The sequence below is a fragment of the Lolium perenne genome, chromosome 2, assembly GCF_019359855.2.
Source record: "Lolium perenne isolate Kyuss_39 chromosome 2, Kyuss_2.0, whole genome shotgun sequence".
NCBI classification, from domain to species: Eukaryota; Viridiplantae; Streptophyta; class Magnoliopsida; order Poales; family Poaceae; genus Lolium; species Lolium perenne.
In genome coordinates this window covers 285682792-285694497 of record NC_067245.2, presented here as the reverse complement: position 1 = coordinate 285694497, position 11706 = coordinate 285682792, and the positions used below count along the sequence as shown (strand labels likewise).

The 11706-nt window shown below is 41.5% G+C and overlaps 1 protein-coding gene across 1 annotated transcript; it reads left to right on the top strand.

Annotated features, from left to right (window-relative positions):
- Nucleotides 1–3001: 3001 nt before the first annotated feature.
- Nucleotides 3002–6075, top strand: LOC139835832 (uncharacterized). Its single transcript, XM_071825701.1, has one exon. The coding sequence runs from the start codon at nucleotides 3178–3180 to the stop codon at nucleotides 6073–6075; it is 2898 nt and encodes a 965-aa protein (XP_071681802.1). The 5' UTR covers nucleotides 3002–3177.
- The last annotated feature ends 5631 nt before the right edge of the window (nucleotides 6076–11706 follow it).

Below are 11706 nucleotides of genomic sequence, written 5' to 3'. Positions count from 1 at the left end.
TAGTTCAATATAGAAATATTAAGAAAATGTTCTTGTCATGTGAAGGTTTAACAAGACTTGAGTGTATCGACACTCAATGAGTAAAAACACATGAGTGATTATAGATCACGAATAATATGTACACAATCGGATATCATGTGCTATAAAGTGTTATGAGCATATACCCGAATGATTCATATGATGATCATTGGATTTACGATAAGAATATCCTTGAGTACTTTAGAAGAACTAAGGATATATATATTTTTGTATGAAGAAATGACAAACAAATCGCTGTAAGGTGTTACACCGATATTGGTTTTGTCACATATAAAATATAATTTCAATCTCAAATTAGACGAAGTGTTGTTTAAAAGGTAGCACAATGAGCTGGAAGTTGTCTATGCTAGATTTAGAAGAGTTCTAAATATTGTGACGGATTCTACAAAAGAATGCAGAGTATGTCATTGTTTTGACAATGACAAAGGATGTTAAGTCAAGAGGTTCTTTGAGAACTTGGTGTAGTTTCGATGAGTCGAACTTTGAAGCTATATTGTGTGTGACAATATAAGTGACATATTTCAGATAATGGAATTAAGGTTCCACGAGAAGATCAAACATATATAATGCCAACTCATTTGGAAATGAGTGATGCGTTGAGACGCAAATGAATTACAAAATACATACGTTTACGAGCGTGTCGATCCGACGACTAAAAACCTCTCCCGTGAGCAATACATGATAAAACACCGAGAAGACCAAGGTGTTATATCTTTACAAATGTAAACTAGATTATTGACTCTAGTGCAAGTGGGAGACTGAAGGAGATATGCCCTAGAGGCAATAATAAAGTGGTTATTATTTATATCTTTATGTTTATGATAAATGTTTATATATCATGCTAGAATTGTATTAACCGAAACATTAGTACATGTGTGATATGTAGACAAACAAGAAGTCCCTAGTATGCCTCTTAAACTAGCTTGTTGATTAATGGATGATTAGTTTCATAATCATGAACATTGGATGTTATTAATAACAAGGTTATGTCATTGTGTGAATGATATAATGGATACACCTAATTAAGCGTAGCATAAGATCTCGTCATTAAGTTATTTGCTATAAGCTTTCGATACATAGTTACCTAGTCCTTATGACCATGAGATCATGTAAATCACTTATCTTGGGAAAGGTACTTTGATTACACCAAACACCACTTTGCGTAAATGGGTGGCTATAAAGGTGTGTTTAAGTTTCATGAAAGTATGAGTTGAGGCATATGGATCAACAGTGGGATTTGTCCATCCCGATGACGGATAGATATACTCTGGGCCCTCTCGGTGGAATGTCGTCTAATGTCTTGCAAGCATATGAAAGAGTTCATAAGAGACCACATACCACGGTACGAGTAAAGAGTACTTGTCAGGAGACGAGGTTGAACAAGGTATAGAGTGATACCGAAGATCAAACCTCGGACAAGTAAAATATCGTGAGACAAAGGGAATTGGTAATTTATGTGAATGGTTCATTCGATCACTAAAGTCATCGTTGAATATGTGGGAGCCATTATGGATCTCCAGATCCCGCTATTGGTTATTGGTCGGAGTGAGTACTCAACCATGTCCGCATAGTTCTCGAACCGTAGGGTGACACACTTAAAGTTGGATGTTGAAATGGTAGCACTTGAATTATGAAATGGAGTTCGAATATTTGTTCGGAGTCCCGGATGAGATCCCGGACATCACGAGGAGTTCCGGAATGGTCCGGAGAATAAGATTCATATATAGGATGTCATTTTATGTGAATAAAATGTCGCGGAAGGTTCTATGGAAGGTTCTAGAAGGTTCTAGAAAAGTCCGGAAGAAACCACCAAGGAAGGTGGAGTCCACAAGGGACTCCACCTCCATGGCCGGCCAGCCCTAGTGGGGGTGGAGTCCCAAGTGGACTCCACCATAGGGGGCCGGCCACCCCCACATGGGAGGTGGGAATCCCACCTTTGGGTGGGAGTCCTAGTTGGGCTAGGTTTGCCCCCTCCTATGGAAGGTTTTGGTTTCGGGTCTTATTCGAAGACTTGGACACCAACACTTGGGATCCACCTATATAATGAGGGGCCAAGGGAGGGGGCCGGCCACCCCAAAGACCATAGCTTGGCCGCCCCCCTTGAGTGGCCGGCCACCCCCTCCCAAACCCTAGCTTTGCTCCTCCACTTCATATTTCCCGCGTAGCTTAGCGAAGCTCCGCCGGACTTCTACACCGCCACCGACACCACGCCGTCGTGCTGTCGGATTCAAGAGGAGCTACTACTTCCGCTGCCCGCTGGAACGGGGAGGTGGACGTCGTCTTCATCAACAACCGAACGTGTGACCGAGTACGGAGGTGCTGCCCGTTCGTGGCGCCGGAACCGATCGTGATCAAGATCTTCTACGCGCTTTTGCAAGCGGCAAGTGATCGTCTACCGCAGCAACAAGAGCCTCATCTTGTAGGCTTTGGAATCTCTTCAAGGGTGAGACTCGATACCCCCTCGTTGCTACCGTCTTCTAGATTGCATCTTGGCTTGGATTGCGTGTTCGCGGTAGGAAAATTTTTGTTTTCTATGCAACGTTATCCTACATACATAACTACAGAAGATACACATCCGGATATACAAGGATATGTATCTCAACATGGAAGATCAGGTCTACCGTTCTCCCATGGACTTACCAGCGGATGTTGCACATGCACACCACGCTATACACATTCCCCCGTGTCGCCGTTATCTTATCCGGCCATGCACCCGTGTCACCGTCATCCATGGTGTCCCTCTGATCACTCCCGCACGCACGCAAGCACACCAGGGTTGGACTGCACCGGCGAGTCCCGTGCACGCTGAGCCACCGCGCGCGGACTCGCAGCTCGCTTGCTACCAGCCCATGACCGGTCGCTACAGCCTACAGCCTTAGAAACACATCCTTTTTCTATAATGCTGTTCTCAAACGTAGAAGACGTAATCGCATCATTTCTATTAATGATAGCCTTGGAAACAAACTGTTTGATCCTGAAGATATTGCGAAGGAATTTGTTAACTACTTTCGACATATTTTCTGCTCCTCCTCCACTAACAATGACAGGACCAACTTGGATACTAATGAGCCACCACAGACACAAGATTTCACCAATTCTGTCCCGGACAAACAGGAGGTATGGGAAATTCTAAAATCAATGAAGAGGAATGCCTCTCCGGGACCAGATGGTTTCAACGTCGCCTTCTATATTTCGGCATGGAGTTGGATAGGAGATGATGTTACCAATCTGGTGAGGAGTTTCTACACAACAGGTATCATGCCACCTCACCTTAATGATACTCAAATTGCGCTCATTCCTAAGAAGCTAGTGTGTCATCTGCCTTCTGACTTTAGGCCAATAAGCTTGTGTAACGTTATTTACAAAATCATTGCAAAGTCCCTAGCAAATAGATTGAAGCAACACTTGCCTGAATATGTCCATCCATCTCAACAAGCTTTCATTCAAGGTAGACGCATTAGTAATAATATTGTTGTTGCTCAAGAAATTGCCCACTCTTTCTCTCTTACTTCTTGGGATAGCCATGATTTTATGATAAAAATTGATCTAGCAAAAGCTTTCGATCGACTAGAGTGGAACTTCATAGATAACGCCCTAGCACGTAAAGGTATTGATGGCCACTTCATAAAACTTGTACATGCCTGCATCTCTACTCCAACTTTTTCAGTTATGATAAATGGCCAGTCCTTTGGAAGTTTCAAGAGTAGCAGGGGGATAAGACAGGGGTGTCCCCTATCACCATGCCTTTTTGTCCTTGCAGTTAACGAGCTATCGCTGGCATTGCAAGATGCTCTTCAAGCCAACCATTTGACAGGTATTTCTCTAGGACCAAATTGCCCTCAGATTCATTCTTTAATGTTTGCAGATGACTTGCTTCTTTGTGGCAAAGCTAATATGCAAGAGGCTGCCAATGTTTTTAGCATATTAAATCAGTTTTGCCGTCACTCAGGGCAAATACCAAACTGGAACAAATCTGGCATTTTGTTTAGCAAAAATGTTGACATGCAGACAAGACAGAACATTAAGCAAGTCTTTCCGGTTCCTGACATCGATAATCACTTTGTGCACCTAGGCCATCCTCTTCTTTTACCAGCAAAAGATAGATCTGCAGCTTATGCTTTTATTTATGATAAATTCAGGTCTAAGCTCAGTGCTTACAAAGCTAACAGGCTCTCTCATGCTGCTAGATTAACTCTTATAAAATCAGTGTTCTCCTCTATTCCTGTGTACTACATGTCAAACATTCTTTTTTCAAAAAAATTCCTTACAAAACTCACTGCAATCATTAGACATTTCTGGTGGGTGGGCGTTAGAGACGATCAAACTACAAAGAGCTTATGTCTTCGCGCATGGGCTGACATTTGCATTGACAAGAAAATCGGAGGACTTGGTGTACGAAACTTGCAGGCTATCAATCAGGGTCTCATCCTCTTGGCGGCATGGAGATTGGCAAAGGAGCCCCACTCCCAGCTGGCGCAGATCCTGAAGGCGAAATATCATCACGATACATTTATATGGAGAGCTAAGTCGAACAAGCCGAAGTCAGCCTTTTGGGCTGCTATACTCAAGGTAAAGCCTCTCCTAATCTCAGCATCTATTTGTCAAATTGTCGATGGCAGTAGCTCTATTTGGAGCTCTCCTTGGTTTACAGGTTGGGAAAATATTTATGATCATCTCATAATACAACAACATCCTTTCAATTATCCTGCTGTAGTTAAAGATCTATGGATGCCAAATCGCAAAGCCTGGAATATTGATTTGATTAGCTCTCTATTCAATTCTGAAACTGCTAATGCTATCATTCGAACACCGATCATTAACTCTGCTGGTCAAGACACTTTGGTATGGAAACTAACCCCTGCAGGCAACCACTCTTCAAAAAGTGCTTATAAACATTGTTTTAATAATCTCCACCTTCCTGCAAGGCATCGCCCCAAGATTGTTCCCCAGCAGATCATGGACCTTCTCAATCAGGTTTGGAAGGATAAGCTGATGGCACCACGAGTGCAGACATTTGCATGGAGGCTTCTTCGAAAAGCATTACCCACAGGTAAGAGAGCTAGCAGACTCTCTAAACACATTAAAGAAAATTGTTCAAGATGTGGGGCTATTGAAGATGAAATGCATTTACTATTTCTTTGCCCCTTCTCTAAGGCAGCTTGGTTTTCTCATCCATGGTACATTAAAACTGAACATTTGGCTGCAGCTCAACCCTCTATTCCTGGCATGATTCAATCTCTACTTTCTTCTGGACACCCGCATATTAATCTTTCCAATTTATATACTTATCTCTGGTGTCTTTGGAAAGCCAGAAACGATGTGTTGTTTGACAGGAAGAATTGCAGACCTCCCCAAGTGTATGCAGTAGCCAATGCAATTATTCAGGGTGCCAAGCTTGAAGCAACATCCACCGAAGAACGGCAAAAGCTATTGATGGTTGACAATCAACAGCAAATATCTCCTCCAAATCTAGAGCAGCACAACTCTGATCTTTTTGCAGGAAACGTTATATTCTCGGATGCAGCTTGGAGGGTTGAATCGCATCGAGCAACGGGAAAAACAGGCATTGGAGTAGTCATTCAATTGCAAGGCAACCAACACTGCCAACAATTGCACGTTTCGGCTCTGGCCCCTTTGGCATCTTCTCCACTACAGGCTGAGGCGTATGGCTTGCACCTTGCTGCCATATTGGCACATTTGATGCACATCAAGGATCCATACTTCTACACTGATAGTTCTGTACTTGCTTCAGCGGCATCAGCTACAGATATATTTCTTGCTCCAGGTCATTGGGAGGTCAGGCCGTTGCTAGCACAAATCCAGTCTTGCCCTTCCTTCCAACACAGCAGGATATCACACATCCATAGAAGCAGGAATGTGAAAGCTCATCATCAAGCTAGACTAGCTCTGAAGATTCAGTCCACTACTGTAGCTATAGGTTGTTTATCTTCAGGAGTAGGACAATGTCTGAGCAGAGACATTCTTAATGTATCTAGCGTGTATCCTTACACGCTTCTCTCTGTAAAATGCATTTAATATGAATAAAATCTCTTGCTGTTCAAAAAAAAAACAGCCTACAGCCTGAGCCTGTGCTTAAATCTTAATCCGTATCTTAGAAGGTGGTATATTCTATTCGGATACCAATCTTATTCCCCAAGCACAAGCTAAGCGCCGGGGAGGAGACCAGATCGAGGAAGCCTCGTTGTCACTTTGGCCGCCTGGTTATTTATGTCATCAACATTTAACTATTTGAATTTGATTGCAGATTTGGTGCACATGGACAGTTGGACACCACTGATCTTACTTTTAAAAAAATCATGTTTTTAAGTTTCAAAAAATTCTGAAAACAAATCCACATATAGTAAATGATGTATCTCGCAAACGCGTAAAATATCAATTTCAAATACTTTATACTCTGAGCTATACAAAATCGACAAAAGTATAGATCTGAGTAGTACATTTTTAAATCTCCAAAACATATCATATTTTGTTTTTTTTTTCTTGCACAAAATAAAAATAATTTCGGGTGGTTTTGCATGATTATGAGATGTAGTACGGTCAATCTCCAGAATTATTTTTAGAGTTTTTGATAACTTATAATCATGCCTTTTTTTTTAAAATGTCGATAACACTAGAGCTCGGGAGCCAAAAGGACTTTTCGTTTGAATTTATCATATTCAAAAGCACTTACTACGAAAAGGGACATCCGAATGCTTGCATATGTGGAAGCATCACCCAAAAGTTAAATAAATTTACATGACCAACATGTTTGGATGGATTTGCATAATGAAGTTTTTTTTTGCCAAAAGGTCAAACGATCTACATCATCGGTAGCAGAACAAAAGGCCTAAAGCTAATAAAAATTACAACTAGATCATCGGCCCACCTAGCGAAGGCTACAAGCACTGAAACGGTCCGAACGCGCGCCGCCATCCTCGACCCTCCATCACCGAAGCCAGACAAAGATTCTTGTGGTAGAGCTTGTCGTACTAGACATATGTGAAGTCGGCCCGCTAAGGCCCAAAAGAACCAACGCACTAGAACATTAACCCATTAACCATCACCAATGCCGACAACCATAAATCAGAATACCGACAAGATCTCAAAAGATCTGTCGGGCACACAACTCCCCGTGCCCTCCGTCGGCACTAAGAACACTATTGGAGCGATGATAGGGCTGGGATGATCTTATTCTGACATCAAGATACTGTTGTGGCCTCATCATGCTAAAGAAGACACTAAAACTGCCAAAAACAAGGACGAAAACCCTCCCGCTAGCGAGAGGTTGTTGTCCGCTAGGGGCGACCAGATGCACAGAAAACCAAAATCGCTCCTCTCGGTCTATCATAATGAGGTTATTAACAAACTTTCTAGCATGTGCCACTCCAGACACCTAAAGAGACATACGACAAATCAACAAAATATGTAGGCACCTAAAAAAATTCGAAGTTCACGCTCTCGTGTTCAATGAGTCTTTTTTTACTTTAGGAGAAACTTTTTTTTTGTATTTTTGTATTTGTCAAAATTGCATTTCTTGTGCAATTTACACTTATGTTTGCAATTGTATTTTCATTTTATTTTTGTATATTTGCTTGTATTTCTTGGGCGCATTACATTTGTCACATTATATGGCGAGGCACAAAAGTATCTAATGGTTCTAAGATTTTCAGCTATTTATGCCACAAACGTAAGAGGTAATTCTACCTGCTTTCTTACACACAAGATGAGTATGTTTTCATTTCAATTAGGTATACATCCTAAACATTGCAAACCTTTTTTATATTTTTCCCACTCCATATGAAACTGGTCAATAAGAGAGGCCAAACAATTCGAGTAACTCTATCAGAAAACTAGAAAAACAAAAAGAAATAAATATTATAGGAGCTAAGAACCTTTTCAATTGATTGGAAATATAAAAGGAAAAAATTGCATTATCTTTGGGAAATGTTGTTGGAAAAGGCGACGCTTAAGAACACTTAGCCTATAGGGCATGGTCAGAAGTATTTTTACAGCGGACATTTTCATCACTGCACTTCAGAAGTCATTGTTGGTTTTCTTGTGCCAGCCTTGTTGTCAAATCCCATATGTCCATTCACCATGTCATTTTCAGCTCGGCGAAAATCTTGAAAGCAATGTTAATTTAAAAAACACTATGTCCCAGTTCGTACGACAATTGGTTTGGCACGGTGGGCTAGAAAGTAGAAATATTTATCGCATATAACAAGGCTCGCTGTCTCGTGATGTGGTAAACATGACAACTCGGGTCTGCATCGCAAACAAATGAACAACTTGGCTCGGAAGGAATCGCTGAATTCAGACGGTCCAGCGCTGATGGAATCCCCAAGAGGCCAAGACCAAGACGCAGTCCCGTCGTTGAGGCATCGATGCACTTGCCGCCAGTATGTGTGCGCACAGTCATATTTCATTGGCCAGTACTATAAAGTAGTACATGGGGAAACTGAGCTGGTTGAGATATGCCAAGATCACGAGCAAAACAGCTAGGAATCTCTTGGATCGGAGCCTAACATTTTGCCATTTGGCCATTTATTATTTAGAAAAGGGGATCACCCTGGCCTAAACATTTGTCCAACTCTTCACCAAACATATGGACTGGCACCCAGGAAAATCATCTGTTTGCAATTTTGGTCTAAACAAAAGAAACTAGATCAAGTTAGGGGACGGAGACAACAGACAAGAGTTGGAGGATCGTGTTCACCGGAAGGAGTACATGACAATGCTAGCTGATCCACTGGATAATCATGTGTCCCACGTTACACAGACGCATCCGTGTCGCTGTTATCCTTGGCGCCCTTTTCTTTTAGGACAAATCCATGGCGTCCTTACTCCCGTACACACGTGAGGCGCCTGATCAGCAGGTACGTGCTCAGCGACTGGGAAACAATGCACGTCGGCTCTTAATCGGGATCTTCGGAGCTGGCATATTCCGATGCCAATTTTATTCCAGCTGCTGCCCCCACACAAGCACGATACCAGATCTACCAGCCAGTCAAGTTCTTTGTTGTTGCATAGAGATTTGACTTTGTTTGTTGATTTCCTTTGGAAAACTCATACCAAAAACATTTCTATAGTACGATCAACTTGCTCAAATCCGTGTGCGTGACAAAGGTAGCGCCGAACTGCTAATAGAAAAGATTGGATCGCACTGCTTATAACACATAACAAAGCTGTCAGATCGACATCAACCTATTATAATTAGAATATGATTCCATATAAAACTGGACAGCCCTAGACCAGTCGGTCGTGCATACGGAAGCTCACATCGGCCAACTACCCAACCGTCCTAAAGTTGTAAATTTATACTCACCGACGCGACAACAAACATTCTTTTTAACACATCGTCAAATCAAGTTATTTTTCCGCGATCTCGTCAACATTCAAAGTCGATGTAGCATTCACATTCAAAACACGCCAACACAATAAAAAAAAAATCCTGAGCATGTGGCGAAACCCTATTCTTTTCGTGAGCTTTTTTTCTTTCTGAAAATCATTTATGACGTACAACACCATTTACAGTAAAAAAAGAAGACACATACACCACCATGAGAACCAATGCAAACGCATTTCAAAACAATGCAAAAAATACCAATAAAAAGCAGTCAAAATAAAATCAACATGTCAACATTTCACTTTATACACCCATTCTTTTACAAATTGACAACCACATCATTAAAACATTGATCAATTGAACCATATCTAGTGTTTTTTTTCATTTTGTGCCTTATTTGTCAACTTTTTTTGTTGCCAAATTTAACATACAAGGCCAGATTGTCAAGCTTAGGCGAACCTGAAAGGACACAGATGCCGCCTAGAGGGGGGAGGGGGGAGGGGGCGTGAATAGGCGTTTAATTTTTTTTTCCTAGATGGCCTTAACAAATGTGGAATAAAAGTAGTGTTTACTTTGTCAAGCCTAAATCCTATATACTATGGTTCACCTATATGCACCAACAACTTATGCTAAGCAAGATAAGCAACTATTTGATAGCAAAATATATATAACTTCAAGCACGAAGGATATCACAAAGTAAAGTGCATAAGTGAAGAGCTCGGGTATAGAGATAACCGAGTGATGACTGTAAACAACAACGCCAAAAAGAATCTTGATACGTTGGGACTCCAAGTGCAGAGTGTTGTGTCAGTAGAATATTTTCCCCACAAGCGTGACTCGAGGGGTTAAATTGAACTCTCAGGGAACTGAGCAAATAATATTCTTTTCTCTCTTCTTCTAGAAATCCCTTTAGTTGCTCTCCTTCAGGCTTGCCTTTAGTTGCCTCAAAACATCTCATGGTTGTGAGCCAGAGAATTGTTCCGACACTTCATCTCTTAAAATTGACACCCTCAAACGGAGGTGGCCTCAGAGACGCCGCAAAACCAACATGGGAAAATTGCCTGTAATAAGATTTTTGGATTGTTGGATATATTACCAATTTTCCACATTATATAACTAAGATAGAAAATAGATAAATCACAACTAGAAAGAGGATACTCAAACTAGTCACGACATCTATCAGAGAGTATGATAAGAACAATTCTAGATAAGAAACTAGAGCTAGAAACTGCATCATGATCTCGACTAGAAGAATGATGCGAAAATACGGGACAATGGTAGAAGACCCGTTTGCGTTGCCGGTGTTGTTGCCCATGTCGTCGTAGAGGTTGCTGATGTCGGGGAAGAAGTCGTCATCAGGGAAGAACTCGTCCATGTCCATGATGAAGTCAGTAGTCGCGAAGAAGTGCTTCCCAAAAACCTTATCGTCTCTCTCCCGTACAAGATCACAAGCATCGGCGCTTCGGAGGCCTACTGTCCCGGCTCGCGATGCACACCGCGAGACGGGATGGAGAAGACCTTGATAGGCGCAAAGTTCTGGAACTGAGAGGCTGCATCGTTTCATGTGTGTTATTATAGTTGAGCGACCTCTCTTTTATAGGAACACAGGAGAAGACACTCTGGGGTGGCGTAAGTGAGCCTGGTAAGATGGCCCAAATATCAATCTCGTGTGCATCGGACTTGACCTCACTTACACCATCCCGGAATGTTAATATTTGTTTTGACTAACAATGTATGAGGCATTTATTTATTCGATCCTAGTTGGCTCTTATTTGTGTTGACCTTCTTCGTTTATTTTGGTCTTTCTTCCATTTTAGTCACTACACACTTGGGGGCGGTGCAAGCGAGCCTGTCGGGAGAGAGGAGGGAGCAGAGGAGGAGCCGGATGAAGACCACTTTCACCGCGATGATGCTCGTAGTGACTCTCTGTTGGAGATATGCCCAAGAGGCAATAATAAAATGGTTATCATTATATATCTTTGTGTTTATGATAATGTTTACATACCATGCTATAATTGTACTAACCGAAACATTGATACATGTGTGTTATGTAAACAACAAGGAGTCCCTAGTAAGGCTCTTGTATAACTAGCTTGTTGATTAATAGATGATCATGGTTTCGTGATCATGAACATTGGATGTTATTAATAACAAGGTTATGTCATTAATGAATGATGTAATGGACACACCCAATTAAGCGTATCATAAGATCACATCATTAAGTTCATTTGCTATAAAGCTTTCGATACATAGTTACCTAGTCCTTTCAACCATGAGATCATATAAATCACTTATGCCGGAAGGGTACTTTGATTACATCA

Excerpts from the sequence above, each read along its gene's own strand:
- LOC139835832 (XM_071825701.1), top strand. The coding sequence starts at position 3,178 with ATGAAGAGGAATGCCTCTCCGGGACCAGATGGTTTCAACGTCGCCTTC.